The sequence below is a fragment of the Mytilus trossulus genome, chromosome 1 (genome assembly GCF_036588685.1).
Source record: "Mytilus trossulus isolate FHL-02 chromosome 1, PNRI_Mtr1.1.1.hap1, whole genome shotgun sequence".
NCBI lineage: Eukaryota > Metazoa > Mollusca > Bivalvia > Mytilida > Mytilidae > Mytilus > Mytilus trossulus.
Window position 1 is genome coordinate 19,223,958 of NC_086373.1, and position 25,136 is coordinate 19,249,093.

Sequence of the window (25,136 nt, forward strand, 5' to 3'; positions counted from 1 at the left end):
AAGTATAGGTGTTGATTACCCCGACCATTAAGCGTACGGTCCGACCATATGGTCGGACCATATAGGTATATATCCAAATGGTTATGACCATACGCATATGGTCCAGATACTAATATGGTCCGGAACATATACAGAAGAGCTATTTATTATAACATTGACAATACAAACTATTTAAGGAATAACTGTAATATTTTTTCTGTCTATGGAGAAATAACATAAAAAATTTGGTGCACACTGAATAACACGCGTAGCGCGTTATTTAACAGTGTGCACCACATTTTTTATGTTATTTCAAATAGACAGAAAAAATATTACAGTCATTTCTTTGTAGAAAATCATGAAAAAACGTTGATGATGTCACGGTCAAATGACTAAATTATGTCTATGGGCTCATTACAAAATAATGTCAGCCAATCAGAAGATGCATTACATCCAAAATCAAATTATTTGCTATTAAAAAATATCATTTCTTTCCTATATATTATGCAACAATATGGTATGTACATGTTTTCAAAATACACAAATATTCAAAATTATGTATGTAATAGCAGAATCTTCAATAAAAATAAATACTTGCTAGCTATAAAGCATGACAAAAAAATTAATTGCAATACTCATAGAAGAAGACCCTATATCAATACTGAACTTAAAACAATGAGATGAAGAACAACGATCAAGGGTTGTTGACGTATTTTTTAAACTATGTTGAAGTCCTTCCTTTAATCACAAAGTGATTAAAATTAATCTAGAGTTGTCTCTCTTTATCTGTTGTTTTACAGTAATTCACAAATACCAAAATTAACATGATACAGACTTTCTGTATACTATACTCATTTGTGTAGAGGTTCCATCCTCTGTTTTTCATTTACAACTTTTACAACTATTACAAAAACAATCCATTGAATTAAACATACATTTTATTACACCAACTTGTATTTACATTTTCATGACTAGAATATACATTTTTTACTTTGTGGCATTACTTTGGCTACAGAGTATTCTATAATATTTTGTCGAGGCGCCAGGGTGACTACCGATTACCTAACACAATGGCTATCAGCTGACCTATGTTGACATAGTGTCATAAAACCCCTGGTAGTTAAACACGGTTACACCACCATCTACCATGGGGAGTGACCGGGGAAAAACAATTGTATTACCAATGCTCCAGTTATAAGTGCCCCACCTGTTGGCAGATGAAGGCCTCCCCTCTATAAGATGAGGTGGAGGAGGTCCCAGCGTTACCCATCTGTAGACCCCACCAGATACCACTAACCACATTTTCCAAACCTGCAAATTGTAGAACTTGTCAGGCCCAGAGCAAGGGCCGAGTGAAATAATCCCCCAATCACTACCAGTCTCCCTGGACCTCCCCCCATTCCAAATTGACTCTGCGCCTAAGGATAGTAGAAGAAAATTAATTTCTTTAAAATGTCATGTTTTCTTTCCAATTGTTAATTACTTAAAACTAGAATTAGTTCTGGATGCTTAAATCACAATAGTCCATATGTTAATAACGTGCTTAATGATCGAAATGTCCAAATGATAGCAACGCAAGTTTAACATGACAACAAAATATTTTAGCTATACTATAAGAGAATAATTTTAGAATCCTTTTAACTGAAATCTAAGTTCAGTTGAAACCATTTAAAAAAAAAATATGGATAAAATAACAATATTGTCATCCCTGTAAAATGAACAAATGAGGGTATATGCAGTAGAAACACATTTCTGGTATTTGCTGTAGATTTTGTTTTAAAAAAAGATATAATATTAAACCTATCAGAGAATTTTCTATAAAATAGTTGACAAAATGGAAACTATCACAGAATGATTTCTAATACATCTATAAATAAATCAATCAATCAATAAATAAATACAAATTAAAAACAAATAATAATAAATAAAAGTTTAATATCTGTGTTAAAAAATATTGAACAATTTTCTTCAAATGACTAAACATTAGTCCTGAAAGATATTTCATTAAAAATATCATAGTAGTTTGTTTAAAACACAAATTGCACAATTATTGTAAGCATTATGCATATATAAAGTCTATGCTTTTTATTTGCCTCACATACAGTATATGTTTTTCATTGCCTTTTAAATGGGGATTTTATATACCCTTCATATTGTTAATTCATAGCCTATGAAAACAGGTTACTGTTAGTGGTATTAGACAAACAACAATAATTCAAACTATTTTAAACTATGTAAATGGCTAGAATCTTTAACGCATGTATAAAGCAAATATAATATAATGTATAAATACACATGAAGAGCTATCAAAACAATTGTGATGTATATTTCTATAGTGTGTATAAATTTTAGAGAAAGCCTCTCAAACCTTACAAATCACCCTGATTGCCAACATAGATAGAAAGTTTTATCATGTTTATAATAAAACATATTATTTGTAAAAAATCTATCCGATAAAATTAACAATACATCATTCTTATTACAGTCATTTCAATTTAAATGCAATAGTTAACATGTTCACTCACAAAAAAAAACATCAAATTTTGTAACTTGTTTTGTTATTTCAGTATGAATGTTTTCTTAAGAAGATTTCAGATGTGAAACAGAGCTTATTCAAAATACTAATATAAATATAAGTGATGTGGTATGCTTGTGAATGAGACAACTATCCACCAAAGTTTAAAATTAAGCCATTATATGCACATTATTACCACAAGGCCTTCAACATACACAGAATATATACATGAAATATTTGTAATAGCCAATGGGTCATTATTTAAATTGGATTGTCTCCCATTTCCTTGAATATATTCTTAACTAAGATATGAAATGCATTATGTGTTTGAGAGATACTTCAGAGGTTAAAGTCATAAAACTTTGCTCAGTGCTCCGAGCATAAAAATCATGCTCAAATCACAAAATCCAGCATTTTGATTGGTTGATTCTTGAGTCTGAGTACAAAAATCGTGCTCGAAAGTTTTATGACCGCAAGGCCAGATACTTATGTAAATATTAGTTTGGTGATTTCCAATTAAGTCTTTTAATATAATATATCTTTGGACCACTATATTTTTAGCATTTATAAAAAAAAATCAAAAGTCACAAAAAACAGATTTTTTGTTTCACTGACATTTTCATGCATTGAATCTGCATATTTGTAGATTAGATTTTGTTTTAAATTGCATTATGGTTACAACTCCCTATACTTAGCATAATATATTAAAGTATAATTTTTACAAACTTTTACATTTTGAGTATCGTATACTATACTATTTAGCATTATATATCAAAATACCATTATACAAACTTTGACACTTTGAGTATCATGTAGCTGAAACTGCTAAAACAGAGAGCAATGCAACTACATGTATTTGGACATGAGAATTTTTGCTATGAGGTAAAGTTGAAAGGATTATCCTGCATGGTTAACATATTTGTTAGTGTTATATGATCTAACTTGATGGCACATACAAAATAGAACACAGGCTGAATGCAATACAAAGATTTGTTCAGAATTTTCTTTCTTTCATTTATAGCTATATACATAATAAGAGAAGAAAGGCTGTTCCATTATAGTCTATCTTCTTATCCTTCTTCCTGTGATAGTCTATCTTCTTATCCTTCTTCCTGTGATCAAACTTGTACGCTCTGTTGCTAAAACATCATATGCTGAAATGAGAAAATATTTTGACAAGTTAAAGTACGGGGACAAAATAAAATTGCAGCAATTCTTAAGCTTTCTTTGGTAAATTACATAATACCACTTTGATAAATAATCTTTTTCAGTGTTTTCTAGATACATCTGTATTTAGCACACTTAAAGTTTACCTCCCCCCTTTTCACTCACATAAATTTACATGTATCATAACCTACATAAAACCCTATGACAATTTTGGATGTGATCAGTCATGAGTGATACACATACATGGGATCATAGCAGTTCAAAGAAAATCGTATCAAAATAAAGCAAAATGTTATAATAATCATGTCTTGTTTTTGTAAGAATCAAAATAATTCATGCACAACAATTAGATTGTTGTCATTTTCACATGGTCTGAGCCATAATATTTGTGAAATTTATCAAATTAATGCTCAGGATAATATATAACAGCCCAGGCCATGTGAAAATGACAACAAATATGTGGCTTGTGTGAATTATTTCCTAAATTCTGAACCTACAAATAGGAATGTAATTTTTTAAAAATAAACCCTCCTTCCAACTTCCCCTTTTCTCAATTTGTCAGACAAAATAACAATGTCATTTTTACAATTGTATCCATCAGACTTACTTTTAAAGTAGATCCAAATGGATGATGTAGGCAAAGCATGTATGTGCTTGTCCCAAGTCAGGAGCTTGTAATTCAGTGGTTGTCATGTGTTTATATGTTACATCTTTGTTTTTCGTTAATTTTTTATACCTAAATTAGGCTGTTAGTTTTCATGTTTGAAATGTTTTACATTGTCATTTCTGGGCCTTTTATAGCTGACTATGCGGTATGGGCTTTGCTTATGTTGAAGGCAGGGCTTCCAAAACAGTCATATATTCCAGTCATTTGTATAATGTCCGGTAAAAGACCGGCTGGGAAAAGCATGAAACCGTCATATACTTTTTAGTTTTCAAGGCTTTTTCGGTCATTTTAATATAATTCACGATCTTTTTGACCCAACATTTTGCCTTTAACAGCCATACATTTCCGGTCATAAAAGTGAAATGTTGATTAATTACTATCAAAACAACCCTTACTTCAATACTTTCTAATTATAATCAAGGCTAATTAGTTGTTGGACAGCTGAAAACTACCTGTTCAGGTGACAGGTAAACTAATTTCAGTACCCGACATCGTATAAATTAATCGGTCCATTCACAATTACTTTCGTACATTTCAGCGGTTTGTATCTAATTGATTTAGTCCAAATTTATAATAAATACATTTATAAACTTGATTTGATGAAACATTTAAAAAGGTTTTACATGAAAAAATCGTCAGAACTACGTTGTATGAACAAGAACACATGTGCGCATGTGCAGAGGTGGGAAATTCAATTATGCATCCTACATTTCTTCAAAATTCTAAAACTATCATTGATACCTGTACCTAACGTTCATTTCAAGTATTTTGTTGAAGAAATAACGTGGAAAGAGCTTCTTCCCTCAGTTGTGCTTTGTAAACGTACACGGATTTTACGTATCTGTTTATGGTCCATGTTTTACCATTGTCAAGTCAACATCCGGTTTTGAAAAAAGTGACTTTAAAAACGAAAATAAAGTTCTAGACAACGTCATTTTGCACAATTAAAGAGTCTAATGCAGATATGAGCATGCTGATGTGCACTCTTTGAATGATGCAATGCCAATTTTAACATTTTATGTCAGAACATCAAATTCATATCAAAGTAAAGTTTAATATCCTTTTTAATCTAATGTCAATCATTGGGATGGCCATCTGATTACCATAATTGCCTTTTGTGACTTAGTCTTGGGGATTAAAATTCGGATCAGATATAAAATGTCCGGCTGGCTCAGAAAAATTTTGGAAGCCCTGGTTGAAGGCCATATGGTGACCTATAGTTGTTAATTTCTGTGTCATTTTTATCTCTTGTGGAGAGTTGTCTCATTGGCAATTGCAATCATATCACATCTTCTTTTTTTTGTATTGACCTTTTTTATAATGATGACTAAAAACATGTTAAATATAAAGATCCTTCCAATTTGCCAAAACTGCTATAATATTTGTGACTAACTAACATTACCTCTTTCTTTCAGGCCTTTACCAAAGTTTTTATACACCTTGTACAGCTCAACCATCAATACAATCCACACAAATATTGCTAGAAGTGCTACAACAAATAACAAATTGAAAATTATTCTTGCTGATTCTTTCAGTATTTCAAATTAATCTTCTATACTTTTTTAAGTATCTATATATCTAGAACACACCCGCGAAATCGCGGGCTTTGAGAGCGTGGTTGAAAGTATGTAAACTGTTGTAGAAAGAGCTTTGTAACAGATTTTGTGACTGGAAAATTTAAGGAAAAGTATCAAAAGTCATAGGGGCTTGGGAATAGGACAATTGTTCTTGTCCCCCTCTTCCTTAATTTAATTTTTTTTTTCTTTTTTTTTTTCTATTAATTTCAATATGGACATACATTTAGTATATTATGAACATGCATTACTATAAATAAAGGGTATTTGCTTTTTACTATCAATTCTCAGTTTATAAATCGATGATCATTTGTAAAAGATTGTATGACTGGATAACTTCAGAAAAGGTATCAAGTAATAGGCACTTTGGGACAGGACAATTGTTTTTCTTGCCCGGCTCCTCCTTCTCGCCATCATTTTTTTTATCAAATTTACAAGCACAGGAATAATTTTAGCGCTTATCTGAATATTATATGTTCATTCATTCCTATAAAAGAAGTCTCTGACTCATTGGGAGTTTCGATCCCAGATCCCAATTAATACACTATGTACGTAAGTTATTTTTTTTAATTTTTGTAATTTCCCATGTCCCGCTAGACTTCATTTATCGTTTTCACGGCACAATAATTTGACCTTCACGTGTCACGCTGTAACTGTCGTGGAAAGTTAACTCTTTCATGTGTCACGCTGTAACTGCCCTGGATAGTTAACTCTTTCACGTGTCACGCTGTAACTACCGTGGATAGTTAACTAGAAAATGGTAGCAGATAGCAAATGCACTGTATTCGTAGCGTATGAATTTAGGTTCACTGTAAACCAAAAACGCAAACCGGAAGTCTGGTCTGACTTTAAATTTTGTCCAGTGATGGAAACAATGTCCAAATGTCTTTTTTCTTGTTTTTCTCCCAAAATAGCTCATCTGAATAATCTTAAGAATGGATGACAAATGTGACTATGCACTGTACCTTAGGACACAGAGGCATGATGATTAATTTATTATGGAAAGAAGAGAAGCGACACATCAAAATGAGGTCTTCTAGTTTAATAGTAAAAAATCTATATTAATGCTTCATATTGCTAACAACTACTTCATTTGAACTGTGGTGGATAGCTGTATCAATAGCAATCATACCGAATCTCCTTATTTTTATATTCATTATGCTCCTTAACACATAAAATGCAGCAATTTTTTGTAAGAATTCATTCCAGCCATTGAAAGCTGTTAGATTTTAAATTTACAAATTTCTGTGAAAGATAAAGAAATGTTTTCAGATTCAGAGGCCAGTAACTATTTGATTTGCAAAGAAAATCACATTAATTTATGAATTTGCACGATTCAAATTACCTGCTGCTATTGTTGAATATACTATTGTGTCTCCTAATTCTTTGATAGTTTCATGTATGTCCATATATTCCTGTAAAAAAATCAAATAATTCAGGTTTAATGAAAACATACTATTTTAAAACTACAAAAGAAAAAAACAGAGAGCTGTAATGTAGTGGTTAGCGGAACGGACTACTAACACAAAGGTTTCTGACTTTGATCCCGTTCTGGGGAGAATATTTCAGAGACTACAATATCTGCTCTCCCTCTACTGTATACCATTTGCAAGTATAGTCTTGAGAAACCATGATAGTCCATCTGAAGGCGAAGATAAATGGCTGACCCTTGTAAATAGAGTGCCATATATCTTGCACTTAAAGACACTATTGTAGATTTGGTAAACGAGCAGGCTAATGATGCTACAAGGCAGCAAAGTGGAAAGGGATTAATATAAGTTGCAATAACTTGTTTCACAATCCACTATTAATAAATTTGTTTAAACTTAATAATCTAAAGAAAAAGCTATTCACATTTCCTTAACAACAACTGGTATGTTCATAGTCATAAACTTGTGGAAGGGCAATAACTCTACCAAATATCTGGAATTTTCAGTTTTGAACCTCTGATTTAGCCTTTTTCTCCTTTTTTTAATATTAATTCAGCCAAAAAATTGGCATATAAAACAGTTTTGAAATTCAATTATCTGGATGTAATGTAGTCTGTTTTCCATTATCTAACTGTTACCCAAGAAAAAATAACATGACTTTGACCTATAATCATGCATGATAATTGTTACCTTTTTATACATTGCAACTGAGATAGAGAAACGTCTCATTGGCATGCATACCAAATCATCTTATTTATTTGAACTGTTAACTGATATTTATTTTTAATGAATTATTCATTTCAATTAGAAAAACTTTGGTTTAAAAAACTAGAGGCTCCAAGGAGTAAACTGCATGTTAACCTCCTTATGTTCTATTTTTAGCCATGTCAGCCATGTTGGTTAGCAGGTGGGGTCATTGGACAAATTTTGAAACTAAATACCCTTATGATGATTGTGGTCAAGTTCAGTTATATTTGTCTTAGTAATTTCAGAGGAGAAGATTTACAAAATTTAGGAACAATTATAAGTTCAATAACTCCTTAAGGGGTCAATTGACAATTTTGATTCATCTGAAAATTTCAGGGCAGATAGATCTAAACATGATGAACATTTTAACCTTGTCAGATTTACTCTAAATGCTTTAGATACAGAGATATAAGCCCAAAACTGCATTTTACCCCTTTATTCTATATTTAGCCATGGCAGCCATCTTGGTTGACGGGCCGGGTCATCAGACACATTTTTAAAACTAGATTGCCAAATGATGACTGAAATGAAGTGATGAGAAAAGCTCACTTGGACTTTCATGCCAAGTGAGCTAAAAAGTTGATTGGGAAAACACTAAAGGAAAATTTGAGAGAAGTATTCTCTTTTCATAATTATTACATGAAATGTCAGTACTACAATACTTACCTCAACAATCTTATAAATATAATATGTTGGCTTGGCCAACCCAAATATTGCAAATACAATGGCACCCTTTGATAACTCTTTTCTCAACTGTAAAGAATTTAATTATTGTCATTATCATATTTGAGTATAGCCATGACTATCATGAAACCAATAATATAATAATCAACAAATATAACCCCTTTTTTCCCCCCAACATTTTTTTTTAGGAATGTGAATGCAGCAAAAATAATCCTTTTAAGTTTGGCATGCTTTTGAAAGTCAGAAGAAATAACTAGTTGTTTGGTGAAATTAGTGGTGGTCACAAGATTCTAGAGTAGTAATGATTTATTCAGAAATTTTTTTAGCAACAACCAACTCTTAAAACATGTCACAAAAGTATATGTACTAGAATTTACTCCAATATGACTTCTAACTTTGGGATGACACACTTTTCTCAATTTGAATTTTTTTGTATGACCCATGTGTTGCTTATTGTTGTTTGTCTTTATTAATATGTCTATTTTCTAAGAATTATATCAGTCAGATATTGCTTGTTTATTTTTTTTGTTTATACTGTAGTGTCATGCATTCCCGTTTTTAATCCAAATGGACGATATTTTTCTTTTATTATCCATGAAACAAGAAAATTCTAAATGACTTGTTGATATTCAGAACTTTTACTTCCAAGGTGCTTTCCACCTGTCCACATTTGGACAAGTCTATTTCTATGAGATTATGCATCTTACAGACTGATGACAAATAAGGGAAACGAACTTATTGTGTAATGGGTTTTAAACACAGATTTCGTTCCGCAAAATTATTTGCGTAAACGACATTTCAAGGTCAGTTATAATTGATGTCTATTTTTAGAAACGTAAACTGGAAGTTTTATTTTTTCACAACAGAAATGTTATCACTTTTGTTAGTGATTCATGCATTTCATTTCATAAAAAAAGAAGAATTTAATTATTTTTCAGGGATAATGTATTTGTTTGGGTCGGCGGGAATAAAAAGGCATGAAAAGTCAATTTTATTTTTATTCTAGGAATCGGCAAAATCGGGTCGGCGGATCCGTAAACCAACAAATTAAAAAATCCTGGCCTTACCAAACTGACAGGACTAAAAAATATATTAAAATATAGTTAAATATTATCACTGAGCAGTTTCTTTTCTACTTATTAATTTAGTTTGAGAATCAATGTGTTTTCCTACACAATACTTACAACAAACCATCCCAGAATATTCCATCCCAAAGCATATGGAATACCAACTCCTAAGATTATCTCTTCCAACAATTTAACTTTGGTCCCATTTCTTAAAATAAGTACTACAATGCTGGCCTAAAACAAATTAAATAATAATAATTTATAATTAAATTTAGAACTAAAACTATACTTATCATTCAATAATACTTTGTTTTCACTGTAAAATTGCTCATTGCTCAGATGTACATTCTTTGTTTGCAGTGCCTTTACATTGCCATGGTGGTGGTTTTTCATAGCAATTAGCATTAATTATTCAAAATAATTTTTTATTTTTTTTCAATTAGTGTTGGTCTTCTAGTTTCCGTTTATGGCAACCATATAGCAATTGTGCTGGTTTGTTAAAGACTTCACTAGACATGCTAGATCCAATTGTAAAATATATACTTTAGTTGATAAATCAAGATTGTTTGGTTTATAATATAATTTTAAAGTTTTAAGAGGCACCATAATGGTGGTTGAAAGTGGTCATAGCATGTAATTAAAAATTCCAACAATATATTAAGCAATATTTTAGCCTAAAGGTGTAATACCACCAAATCATGGTACATCCCATCTGGTTGCATATGAAAGTAGGCCTAAAAAAATATTCCCTTGAATTTGACAGTTGGATGTTGGATGTCTGAAAGAATCATTCTTTTTTTATTTGATGGTCTTATAAAATTTGTTGGACTGTTACGGTTACATAGTTACCAAAGCAGGTAACCAGTAAATAACAGTGTAAAAATTGGGTTGTTTACTTCCGGTGATGGTTACTTTCTTATATGCAATGAAATGTAGTGTGAAATTTTCACTGTATCACTGGAAAGGATTAAACTTTATACATGCAAAGTATTTCTTTGGTTGAAATAAAGGTAAATACTGTACAATTTTTTTAAAAGTGCCAATTTAACAAAGACTAATAGGGAAAAATTAATGGTGGTATTACACCTAAACAAACCATTCCAAATCAAAGAAAACCTATTGTGAAAATGGAAAGTTCAAACAAAAACTTTAAAAGAGAGATTCAAGAGATGAATTTTGTAACTTTTGATTCTTACAGGTCACATTACTAGCTATAGTTTACAGATTGGGTTTCCTAATGAACATAAACAGTACTACCAACATTATTCTGATTTATAGATTAAGAAAGCTGAATGACTAAACAGGAGAACACACAACATCTTATAATGGCTCTTTTGTCAAGGTGAGCAAACATTTAAAAAGGACAGGAAATGTCATTAAATCGGTGAACAATAAACAAGGAAATGGATGTCCTTGATCTTTAAAAAGAATGTCAACTACAAAAATTAGTTTATACTTACTGTGACCTGTACATCAAACTTTAGTAAACATGAAAATAATGATGCCTGGTTATATAGATCTGGAAAGACAAAAAGATAGTCCAAATAATTATGCCGTCTTGAACATGTTGAAAGGCTATTCTAAATTTTTTCTGTGGTGTCATAGAAAAAAATTGAAATAGCTTTTCATGATGTCATAATTATTTGGATTAACTAAAGGATGACATTTTTGTAATGTATATATAGCAAAATATACTCTTAATTTTTTTTTTTTTTTTTTTTAAATAATTCAATGTTTAACCAATAAAGGTCATGAAAGCTATTTTGTTTCTACTGACTTGATTAAAGTTTACAACCTTGTCATGGTTTCTTTCAACATGTTCAAGAAAATGTCAATTACACATCAAACATGCATTATGATTTTTTTTTATATTAAGTGTTGATGGAAAGTTGTCTAATTGGTAATCATACCATATCTCCTCATTTCTACCATGTCTACCTAAACAACCTATGAAGTAACACTATATTCATTTTAGTGTACCAGCAAAAAAAATAAACATTGCCAATCATTTTATTGAACACTTTTATTGCATAATACATTAATTCAACTACAACATAAACTTACATTGTAAGTATTCTGATGCCCCAACGATCCTAAATTGAAGATACCCAAAATGTTTAGCCACTGACCAAGCTAATAAAATGTTTGGTGGCGCTAGAACACAGATCAGTATTAGACGAATCTAAAACACAAACAGAAACATTACTTTATTTGTATGTCTGGTAACGAAAGAATAACAACTCTTTTTCAATAACTACAATTTTTTTTTAATGATCAAACTGTTTTGTTTTTTAAACTATTTAATTACTTAATTTGTTTTTACATTATAATAGATATCAGTCTTCTACAAGAAGTAATTGATTGGTGACTGTTTTACACCACATCAGCACAAAAAAATCTATACTGTAGTAAGATCTACTAGGAATTACAATTTATATTGTAGACCTATTTACCACAATGGCAACAAATCAATAAATAATTATCTCAACTCGTCTGGCAGTTTCACACTTTTTAATGTGTGTATTTACAAGGTAAAACAGTTTGCAGGCAGACATGTCATCCTATCTGGACAGGCTATTCCAGCTTCCAGCCAAAACTCTTTGCTCTTACTTCTCATTGGTGCATGCTTAGCAGAGAAGCAGCAAATACAAATTTGCATGTCTTTGGTTTGACCTTGCTTTACATTGAATCACCAACCCCCCTCCACTACTGTAAGTAGATAGCCAGTATATCTATGTCCCCCCAAAGTATTGTTCCGCCAAGAAAAAAAAGTATAAAGTTCATAAGCAATTGCTTACATTTCTTGACATTTTACATCAATTTAAAACATAGTGGGACATTTGCATATCAATCAGATCTATATTTTTTAATAGGCATAAATCTATAGTTAAATTATTAGTTCCAAAATACTGACAATATTATTATCCTACCTTTATTATTTTTACTTACGAGTTTTAATGTGGTCCTACTGTCGTTATTCAAAATGTATTCCACAATACAGTAAACCATTACCACCAAAACAGCTGCCATCAGGGCATACATCTCGTACACTCTCTCCCGTAATACACCATGGTAGGCATAAAACAAACAAAATGCTAAAATAAATTATCAAAGCATGAAATAAACAATCAAAGTCCTTGTAAGCACTGAAGGGTAACATTGATTTAATTTATCAGTGGGAAGCAAAATAAAACATTGCATTGTATGTATAAAGAGGGGTTATAAAGCATTGCTGTTAGTTGATTCAACTATTATCATGGACAAAAAAATATTTTTACAGTATTTGTATAAAGCATAAATGTTGCCAGTGCCTAAAATGTATTGATCATATACACAAATGTATTTACCTGAGTTTAGAAGAAGTAAAATAATAAATGTGAAGTCTGGAGTGCCAGATTGACCATCGTCCACTAGTTTAACCAGCCTATATACAGTTAATCCAATAGCTGCTAGTATGTTCACTGTGGTGAAAAGTAGGAACACCCATTCTTTTGCACTTAGTCCTGCAAATGTTTTTGTCTAAAAAAAAAAGTGACAACTATAAAGTTGATTTATTCCTAAAACAGTTAGTTGACAATGTTATATCTGCTTTTTGTAGAATTTTCTGAACATTTAGTTTCTTTCGATTAACCCTGATTACTTTTTCTGAAGAAAAAAAATAATCAAATCAAAGGGAGTTCAAAGTAATTTTTAACATGATAAAGCTAGAATTTAGTTCTACATAAACATGATAAATAGTATTATAAAAACAAGAATGTTTCATAAGTACACAGATGCCCCACTCGCACTATAATTTTCCATGTTCAATGAACCGTGGAATTGGGTAAAAAATCTAATTTGCCATTAAATTTAGGAAGATCATACCATAGGGAACATGTGTACCAAGTTTCAAGTTGATTGGACTTCAACATCATCAAAAACTACCTTGACCAAAAACTTTATCCTGAAACTCACACTTTCATTTTCTATGTTCAGTGGACCGTGAAATTGGGGTCAAAAGACTAATTTTGCTTTAAAAATTAGAAAGATCATATCATAAGGAACATGTGTACTCGGTTTCAAGATGATTGGACTTCCGTTATATCAAAAACTACCTTGACCAAAAACTTTAACCTGAAGCGGGACAGACGGACGAACGAACAGACGGACGAACAAACGGACGGACAGACGGAAGGACAGACCAGAAAACATAATGCCCATCTACTATCCTAGGTGGGGCATAAAAAGGCAAACTATGGTACTGAATGTAGCATCATTATCAAAATAAACACTGAAAACAATGATAAAAATGCTGATTACAATCCTCAATTATGTTTTTATGAGGTCCAAATCCAGCTGAAACTGATCAAATCTTTAGTTGTGATTAGACAATTAAACCACAGGCACTTGTTTCTATCCATGGGAAGACACACTTTAACGTATATTTCTATAAATAAACATTGATAGTGGGTCTTCCCAATGATAGAAACAAGTGCCTGTGAATTTAACTCTGTTAACATGTTTACGAATTTACATGAACTTGTACTTACTTATTCCAAATATTGTAAGGCGTCAAAGAAAAAAAATATAATAGCCTTTCAAGACGTCATAATTATTTGGACTAACTAGTATAACATGAGGGTACCCAAATTGCACCTATTTAGACAGTTGTTTAACCAGGGCCGTAGCATAATGGAGGCAAATGAGGAAATGCCTTACTTTTGAAATGACGACCAAACTTTTGAAATGTCATTTTTTTAAATTATTTACATTACCAATATGCGAGTTTCGAGTTTCAAATTATCTACTGGCACACTACATACAGTGTGTCCAATCTGCAGCAGCAATTACAGCTTTTACCATAGCGGTGATGGTAAAAACATAAGTGTTCCGAATACAAATCAAAATAAAAAAATTGAAACAAATCTTAATGTCGTTACAAAACTGGTAGAAGACGGGTTCTTAAAAGAAGAAAAAAGATGAAAAAGGTAACTCATAAGTATTAACACCCCCTATTAGTATGCTGGCTTATTTTCCTTGGTTTATGTTTGAATCGATAACGCTATACATGTAGGTATACCAATGTTTACAATATCAACTCACTGAACAACAAATGCTAATCGATAAAATAATTCATTGACCATGTTGACCAAAAATAATAATTTTTCATAATTAATTTAAACAAAACCATGAAGCACCTTTTCTATGTAAGTCTTTGATGTATAAGACAATTCATGATTTTTATTTATTTATAATAAAAGTATGAAATATATTTTTGGTATTGTTTAAAAATATTTTTTTCGTGTTTCTTTTTCTGATTATGATCAGCATTGTCTGGTTGTATGCTATCGTGTTCCGTTGAATATAGTGCGGTAGGTTTTTGGGTTCGAACCCCAGTAGGTCAAACCAATGACTTAAAAATTGGTAGAATAATGTGTTCAGGTAGGTTGACATGTCTTCCCGCGGAATGTTTACAGACAAGTTGTGATCACTTGTTTGTGACATTAGAATGCTTATAACATGTTCTCGTCTTCTAGAAGCTTATAACTTGCAACTGGACATAAATATAAATACATGTTTATACATAAGAACGTGACCAACAGAGATTAATTTTAATATTTACTTATTGGCTAGCTAATAAAGGTATCGGGATTGTTCGCCCTGATTACATGTTCCCCCTAGGTTCGTTCGCACTGAGTTTGTTCGCCCTGGTGTTCCGTTCGCCCTGAGTTCGTTCGCCCTATTCTCATTAACGATACAGATATGTATATATGTTACATTAATGAAAGAAATGCATATTTATATTAAAATTTATGTTTATCTATTAAAAGCTGAATACAGAATATTAATTAAATAAAATTCGTGGCTAAAGTTAAACATATAAATAACTTAGTCTTTAGTTTTTTTTCATGTCAAATACTTTGTAGTCTTTGAATCCACAGAACCTTATCCTTGTAGCAGAAGGACAACATAATAACTTATTATTCAGTTGTTATACAAAACAGCAACACGTTATTGCATCATAAATAAATATTGGGTGAATTTAAACAGACTTCAACATACAAATAGTTTAGTCTTCAGTTGTTTTACATTTAAAAGTACAATGTAGTGCTGAAATTTCAAGACACTTATTTCCCAGAAGCAGCAACAAGTAATTCACAAAAACTAATTTCCTAGTAACGTATTTACATACAGATACTAACTTAGTTCTCAATACCTTGAAGTCAAAATATCTTGTAGTCCTGAAATTTACAAGAACTTATAACCTAGTAGCAGCTAGCTGTAGACAACACAATACATCGTACATATTCGGCGAAATTGTCAAGAACTTATAACCTAGTAGCAGCTAGCTGTATACGTACCGATTATCAGGTTATCTGCATGTTGATATCGTAAAATATCAGCTGCGAGACATAATATGAAGCTTTTTGTCGAGTGAGCGTAGCGAACGAGATCAAAAAGCCTTCATATAATGTCAAGCAGCTGATATTTTACAATATCAATATGCAGATAATCTGATAATCGATTTATCGGGCTTTATTTGCATGTTTCGGAAGTGTTTTCTTTGTTTTGCCAACACACGAAAGTTGACTTGATAAGTTCGGGTCAAAGTTATTAACGTCGGTTCAAACATTATGACGTCGCTGATATGTCCGGGTCAAAGTTATTAAGGCTGGGTCAACGTATTTGACGTCACAAAGACATGATACGGAAAAATATTAAGAGCTGAACAGAGTGATATAGACAGAGGGACGACCGATAAAACACAATACATCGTAAATATTCGACGAAATTGTAGACTGACTTCAACATATTCAATTAAATACACACAACACAACACTGTAATAAAAAATAAAAATCAGGGCGAACATACCCAGGGCGAACAGGTATCAGGGCGAACGGTCTCAGGGCGAAACGGAAATAGGGCGAACAGTAACTAGGGCGAACCGAAATCAGGGCGGACGGACCCAGATTCGCTAATAAAAATAACGCATTTTTGTTATCATTTTTTTCGTTTTTTATTATAAATAGTAATGCTGAAATAAGCTAGCTTCTCTGTTTCAGCCACCAACCCTCTGAAAAAAGGCTCAATTTTTTTTTCGCTGAGCAGAGCATGCGCTACGGCCTGGTTAACCTACATTTATATATGCTTCAGACAAAAGTTCTCATTATGTGTTTATTTTGTAGATGTATCATTATTTACATTGACAGTAAAACCTCTTCTGACTCACTAAACAAGCGCCTGTGTTTTTTATATAGGATAGCGATCACCATTAACAGTAAAACCTTGTTTGACCCACTAAACAAGCCCCTGTGCATATATATTGACTGTTTCCAGATCATGTTGATGTTTATCAATAAAGAGATAGTATATTGACATGTCAGATAAAGGCATGCCTAAGATAAACCTATGATTTCATGGTGAACTGATTTCAAAAAAAAATTACAATCAAGGTAGTGATATAAAATAAACAACATGATTTGAATGAAGTGAAAGTGGCAGTTCCGCCAAGCATGTGATGATAAGTTCACCTGTCCTATTGGGGTAACCACCGTTGTCTTGGGTATATTTGTTATTCCATATTTAGAATAAGTATCAGATGAGTCAATGGAGTCTCTACTCCCACTCGCCGATCCACTACCATTTGCTGCTGCTTGGTCCATTCGTAAATTAGTGATATCTACTTCCATAGTCTCCCATTTTTAAAGTTTTCGTCACATGACAAACTATAAATAGAACAAACTCTCTGGACTTTTTAATAAAGCATACTATTCCGAAAATTCCCGCCATAATTATTTATGCACGAGTCGATAATCAAACCATTATGTCGGTAGAAGGCAATCATTATCTTAAAAACAGAGAACAATGGAGAATATAAACATATTGATATTTATATGAAAGAAAAGCTATTATACCAGAGACATATAATACATTATACTAAGGGACTAAAAAAGGGGGGATTTTTTTTCGCACACTGCACAATTTTTTTAAAGGTTACTGGAAAATCAGCATAAAGAATCATTTTTTTTGTCATCTAGCTGTTTAACCATGTGCAATAAATGGAATCACAAGTGGCTTAAATATAGAATTAATATAAAGAATCATTAATGTCTTAAGAGCCTTCACATGCTTAAGATTTAAACAAAACTACTCCTTTTGGAATATAATCAAATGATGAACATATTTAAAATATAGCATTTTTAATAATTTTTCATTTATTTTTATGAATTTATCTATCATTTGACATAAATTATGAAAACATATGTTTTCACATCATATTCAGGTAACACTATATATATATGAACAATATATTATACCAGAGACATATAATACAATATATATATAATAATAATATATTGTATTATATGTCTCTGATTATACCAATCCATTGGATAAAGAAAAAAACCGCTCCCCCCCCCCAAAAAAAATGAGCCGGAACATATAATCGATAAAAAATAGAAATTAAAATAACAATTAATATATTTGTTGCGTCCGGTTTGATGAAATTTTCATTGAAAAAAAGTGTGAGGGTATCTACACTTATCTTCACCAAGAAAGTTTAAAGCTAAATATTAGAAAGTCAAGAAGGTATAAGAATATAAACAAAAAAGCGAAAAACTATATGACCAACATGGATATAGCAATAATAGTCACACCAATTAAGGAGTTAAAACCTTAGTTTAAAAAAATATAATGGTTGACTTCATAAACGGGTAAGTTAAGAAAGGTATGTTATAAATCATGTTGGTACCAAAGAACTGACAACTGAACTGAGTATACTCCCGAGGAATAAGGGCCCACAAGCAGCGGTATCGACCAAGTGCTTTTTATATTAAAAAAAAACCACTTGATACATTTGCAGCTTCTTAAGCTTAGATTTACCGTCACTAGGAACGCTCAAAGCCAAAAAATTAAAGGTCAAGGATATTTAATATTTATAGTAATGACAAACATCAAATGATATTCGAGCAATTGAGATGTAAAAATAACATTCAAATCCATTTAAGGTCCTAAAGGAACCTCAGTTTCTTATTAAGTTTTTATTCACATCTCCTTATTTTGCTACATTAACACCAAGCTGGTGCACGTATTGTTTGACACTTGATGAACAAAACGCGAATACATCTTACATCAAGGAAAGTGCAAATATTAAATGTCAATTGACTTTTTTATTTCAATTATTGCATTTTAACGACAAGACAAATGCAAATGTTAAATGTCAATTGACTTTTTATTTCACTTATTGCATTTTATCGATGATTTGTATGTACTTTTGAGGTTTTTTTTTTATTATACTTGTTTGAAGACAACAATGAAAAGTGGAAATTTTTAACGAACAAAACTGATAAACAGGAACAACAGATATTTAGTATTCATTCCATTGGTCTTTGATAGTGTGATGACTGACATGCGGAGTGTCAATGGATTTTGATAGAGAAACGAATTGCACGTTTGTAAATACATTTTGGATCTGTGCTCTATACACAGAAAGCTCTAACGGATGTAAAAGGAAGAACAACTGAAATCTACACCTTTCTGAAGTTTTACGGCTATCATCACAAATTGATTGACATCAATACGCCTTGTATAACTTGAAACTCATCAGCGACGTGTTTTTGCGGTCCTAGATATTTAGATACCATATACTACTTAATAAGATGAGGTATGAGTTCTAATGAGACCGAATTTACAATGTATAAAAAGTTATACAATTGTAGGTTTAAGTCCGGCCTTCATCATGAAGCCTTGGCTAGCACCAACATAAAGCTTTAAACGGCATAAAAATTACCATTGCAAAACAATTGAAACAGGAGAACCAACGGTCTAATATATTTAAAAATATAAAAAAAAAACGAGAAAAGAGAAACACTTATGAACCACACCAACAAAACGACAACGACTGAACAACAGGTTCCTGCATTAGAAAATTTGTATAATATATAGTTGGCTGATCTATAATATGTTACCGCTTGAGCCCTATTCCCGATTGTGCACTTGTATGGATTTGTATGAGGAGTAATGCAATCATTACAGGAAACGCTGACTCTGTCGATCCAACAAATCTTTCTCCTTTTGGAGTAAATAGGGTTTTCTAAAGTTGTTTGTTTGTTATCAATTTACGAGATTAACTACTGTCGTTTTATTTTCATATACAGATAGTACTATGCATTTTTTAGTCGCTCACCCGGCAGATCTTCATTTGCATCAGTACAAATTTTATCATTTCATCGCAAGACAGTTCAATACCTTCCTGTTAAATTTTGATATTTTTATTATCCGTTCTCAACCAAACGACCAGGTAAGTTAAATATATTTAGCGAATATTGCCGTTTTGCATAGATTTTTTTTCATGTCATAATCCATTTGAACGGCGGTTTACATGTAAGACATTGAACAAACATATGCAAGACTGAAAGGCTGTGACATTGCAGACGCGCTGGGTAGGATTTCTAGTCATCTCACAATCGGCCATGAAAATATTACATTTGTGACAAACAAGACAAGCATTTTTTTTTAAAAGTACACAGGAACATATTCTGTATACCACTTTCGAAATCCTTTGAAATTCAAAAGTATTGTTTACCAACACTCAGGCTAGCAAATACAACTACACAATTGACACCACATGACCACCAAATAATTCGTATATACATACAAAAAAGACAGCAGAAGTTTAATTTTCAAATATACGGCGGTAACAACGGACGTCGATGTAAAACACAATACCGGGTATACCTCTTACCTGAAACTATGAATCATCGAATTCTAGATTCATTTTTGATTCCTATGGCCATATTATTACGGATATTCTTAATACCGTCCAAGGCCGAGGGGTTAAAAACGTTTTGAAAAAGGACCAGAATATCGTCCTCCATCTAAATTAGATGGGAATCGGTCTTCAAATGACAAAAAATGCTGTTTGATCGTATTGTAATAATAAGTGTAAAACGAAAAAAAATATCCTTATTCAAATAAATGCATGAATGTTGTGGATATTCGAATATCGAAAATATACAGAAATAAAAAAAAAAGTACATAAAACACCGTTTTCTAGAACGATAAAGTCAAACAAAATACTTTCAAAGTGTGTTTGTTCCGTCCTACAAAGCAACCAACAATGTGCCGATGGCATGCCACAAATACTACACGATTGTAGATAAAGCCAACAGTAGTATTCCAATTTTGCTTAACAAATCCGGTTCAAAACCATGCGTATTGGCTTTGCTTATTGTTGAAGCCCTTACATTGACCTTTAATTTTTAATTTATGTGTCATTATTTGGTCTTTGTGGAGAGAAAATCTCCGTTTAAGCTCACATGTGAGCTATTCTCGTTACTTGGCGTTCGTCGTTAGTCGTCCGTTGTCCATCTGTCGGCAAAGTAAGATCTAATATTAAGTTAAATGACCAATATTGTTAATTGACCCCTCAAGGAGTTATTGCCCTTACTTATTAGAATAAACTGTTGCTACATTTTAAAAAATAGCCATCAAGATTACTGTTTAATGTCCATTCTAGTGTCATTTTAATTCTGATAAGTCCAAGAAAGTTTACACGAAGATTGGACTCCATACACAATGGGAGAACATAATTTCCATACATCTTTCATTATGCGAAGTTATGTCCCTTTGTAAATGTGTGCTTTCATCCATTCTGAACACGGTTCTGCTTTTCAAGTACTATATACTCATGTTTTTGAAAATCTTGAATTTATTACAATGTATACTGAAGAAGCAAACACCTATCTAAAACGACTTAAAATATTTTCCGCAATAATGCAGTCCATTGTTTGACACAACAACATCTTTACTTGAAAGAGTTCATTTTGTTCACAATAGTCTATTGCTGTTTTTTCCAACGCATCTTTTGTCATGATGTAAGCACCTTTCTGCAATAAAAACTGTACAAATCTTAAAATGTCGTTTTTATTGATAGTTGACTGACATGCGGTCATCAGCAAAGTACACTTTGCAGAGTTCCTAAAGTTTACATCACTGTATGTCATCAATTGTTCTTGAGCCTGTTCAAAATTACCATTTATTACCTGGTCAAATAGCTCTAGAAAATTGTCCTCAAATTTTGACATGTCGAACTGATTTTTCTTTATATATTTTCTTACTGCTTGAACGATGATGGAAAGCAAAATCATGATTTTTATCACTATTAACAGTGCAGTGTCTTCCTTTCTTTTATATACCCTTAGTCAGATTCACGTGCTTTTATCAAATGTCAAAATTATATTAATCCAGAAACCTTAAGAAAGGTTAAGTTGTTTATTCCATGTTTTTAAGTGCGAACTAATAAACAATTTATATTATAACCAAAACTATATTTAACCAAGTTATTCCGCAAAAAAGGTCAGGGCCAAAAGGAAAAGGAAATATCATTGAACAATTTAATGTATTCGACCTAATACCACAACAACGAAACAACTTCAGACACTGTAATGTTTGTTACAAGAGTACAACAGAACGAAACGCCACGACACAAAAATCCTAATACATACGTTGAATGTAATTTGGTACGCAAAACACACGTTTCGACTACAAAAGACTCACAAGTGACGCGCGAAAATAAAAAAGGCTAAAAAAAGGTAAAAGGTAAGAAAAGTTAAAAGGTGAAAAAAGTTTAAAAGTCTAAAAAAAGAACGTTTAAAAAAATGATTGCTACAGAAGAAAATCCAATTCAAACACGACAAAAAAAATTCATCATAGATATTCAAATATAATATTATACGCAAGAAACACGTTTCGTATACAAAAGACTTGTACGTTACGTGCGACCAAAAAAAATTGAAAATCCAATAAACAGTTAGACAAACAAAAGCATGTTGAAGATAAAAATCAAGTTTATAGAATTGGATTTAGGTAAGACATTGTATTTATTAGCACATAAAACACAAATGTGTGTTATACAGCGGGCATACAATTAGTTTGTCAATACTTTTTTTATTCCTTATCACGCATATAAGGAGTATGAATAAATGGGAAAATGAAATGGTTAACAAACAAGTTAGTATTGTATCCTTTGCATTTTCTTTCTTTTTGATGAAGATTTTTCCGCTTTCTAAATTTTGTTTGTCCACTTTTGAAAGAAATAAAGATAGCTCAAGGTGCAATGCTTATATAACTATAATATCAGATGTCTGTGTTTTACGTGTTTTTAAAACTATACTGGTTTTTAATGACACTATTTGGAGTGCACCAGATGCATATTTTGACAATCTGCACTCTAATCCAAACTTAAAGCCCCGAGAGCTATGCATGAGTAAAATAAATTATTAAAATCAATGAACAATGTCTTTAACAGCCCGTTTGCTCTTAGGTTTACTTTATTTTGAATAATTTAATACAAAACTTAAAACATGTATCGATAAATAGGTAATAACAATTACTGTGATCTGTATTTTTTCACAACTTTGTACTTTATTCTTAATGTATTATAACACATCATCAACAGCTTTGGATACCTAAGTTAGATTCTCGTACTGGTGAGTACATTATGACCCTACTTTCATAATTATGTGTTGATTTCTAATTCCTAGCCCAAGTAAGAAGTCATTATATTGATACATTATATTTGTATTGTGTCTTATTTATTTTGTGTTTTAATCTTACGAAATATGGATTTTCTTATCCCAGGCTTATACTACCTTAGCCGTATTTGGCATAACTTTTTGGAATTTTTGGTCCTCAATGCTCTTAAACTTTGTATTTGTTTGGCTTTATAAATATATTCATTTGAGCGTTACTGATGAGTGTTATGTAGACGAAACCGGCGTCTGGCGTACTAAATTATAATTTTGGTACCTTTGATAACTATTTACACCACTGGGTTGATGCCACTGCTGATGGACGTTTCGTCCCCGAGGGTATCAATAACCCAGTAGTCAACACTTTGGTGTTTACATGAATATCAATAATGTGGTCATTTTTTATAAATTTGCTCTTTACAAACTTTGAATTTTTCGAAAAACTAAGGATTTTCTTATCCCAGGCATAGATTACCTTAGCCGTATTTGGCACAACTTTTTGGGATTTTGGATCCCCAATGCTCTTCAATTTTGTATTTGTTTGGATTTATGAATATTTTGATTTGAGCGTCACTGATGCGTCTTATGAAGACGAAACCCGCGTCTTGCGTACTAAATTATAATCTTGGTACCTCATGTGACCTTTGATCAACATTTGTTAGAATAGGTTGCTCATGTTCTCAGACACGTGAGTGATTGGAACAACAGCAGGACTGATCTCGTTAATTAATTGATTTACCTCCTTTGTCATTGTCGTCAGCTTACCTCTTAGTGATTTACTAAATGTAGATGTTTGTTGATAATATTTGAGTATTAGTCTGTTGATTCATTTTCTCGGTCACTCACGCGTCTTTAAATTCACAAAAAGGCTTGTCAGTTAGTACGCCAGACGTGCGTTTTGCAAAAGATATATTTAGATAAAAAATATATCTTGAAAAAAATACTTGTTGTTTCAATGATTAAATACTTTGTCTTTTGAATATTGCTGCACTCTTTCATTATATAAATGAAAACTAGTTGAATGTTTCATACCAAGTAGAAAGGACACTAACAAACTATATATATAAATTGTCTTATTTAATTGTAGCGTAGTCTAAAGTTTATTATTGAAACAAACACTTTTTCCTTAACCATGTTAACCAAATCATTCCGAATTTTTCATTTTATTTTTTCTTTGTCAATGTTTAAGCAAAATTGTGTGAATTGTGTATAATGTAAACACAGCATTGATGAAAATCTATGCAGGGGTGTGATAATTATCGTAATCTTTTCAATAAACTACGATTATAGGCTCACACACTACCCAAATCAGGATCCGCATTATAACACAGAGGTTTTCTTGTCGCCTGTTGACCCAATACTATTGTATAAGGGTGGCATTAGCGGTTTAGAAAATGTTTTTACTCTATATGTTTCATTCCCGAATAAGATTAAATTACTTTCCAACTCTTTAAATATAATATGAACAGCTTTTAAACAGACTTTTTTGTTGAATAAACTGAATAAACTGAATGTGATTTTTTTTCATATGTTATACAGATTATTTCAAGCATTCCTGTTAAGTTTGTCATAATCACTTCAATCGTTTCTAATAAAAATGTCTTCAAATATTCAAAACCAATCCGCATCATTATAGAATAAAGTTTGGACTAATAAATGATCAAAGAGTTATTTAACTTATAGACTAAAGATTTTTTTAGCTTATAAACAGTTTAATATGATACAAAAGATGACTTTATGATGATGAATTCTGCGAATGGACCTATTGGTCTACCTTCTAAGGTTTCTTATAGT

The 25,136-nt window shown here is 31.7% G+C and overlaps 1 protein-coding gene and 1 long non-coding RNA gene across 3 annotated transcripts in view; one reads left to right on the forward strand and one right to left on the reverse strand.

Moving 5' to 3' along the window:
- Positions 1 to 357: 357 nt before the first annotated feature.
- LOC134717824 (uncharacterized) lies at positions 358 to 17,546 on the reverse strand. 2 transcript variants are annotated; one of them, XM_063580329.1, is made up of 11 exons: positions 17,343 to 17,546; positions 13,178 to 13,349; positions 12,780 to 12,925; positions 11,895 to 12,012; positions 11,291 to 11,349; positions 9,948 to 10,064; positions 8,746 to 8,832; positions 7,248 to 7,317; positions 5,731 to 5,817; positions 3,582 to 3,648; positions 358 to 3,551 (listed from the first exon to the last, which is right to left on the reverse strand). In XM_063580329.1, the coding sequence occupies exons 1-10, from the start codon at positions 17,499 to 17,501 to the stop codon at positions 3,587 to 3,589; spliced, it is 1,077 nt and encodes a 358-aa protein (XP_063436399.1). In that variant the 5' UTR covers positions 17,502 to 17,546; the 3' UTR covers positions 358 to 3,551; positions 3,582 to 3,586. The 2 variants fall into 2 exon arrangements, with proteins under 2 accessions (XP_063436399.1, XP_063436391.1); XM_063580321.1 differs by having other exon boundaries at positions 358 to 3,648.
- A 5,703-nt stretch (positions 17,547 to 23,249) lies between these two features.
- Positions 23,250 to 25,136, forward strand: part of LOC134706942 (uncharacterized) — a 33,399-nt gene continuing 31,512 nt past the window's right edge. The window contains exon 1 of the long non-coding RNA XR_010105672.1: positions 23,250 to 23,300. This is a non-coding gene — a long non-coding RNA (uncharacterized LOC134706942). The remainder of the gene's footprint in view (positions 23,301 to 25,136) is intronic.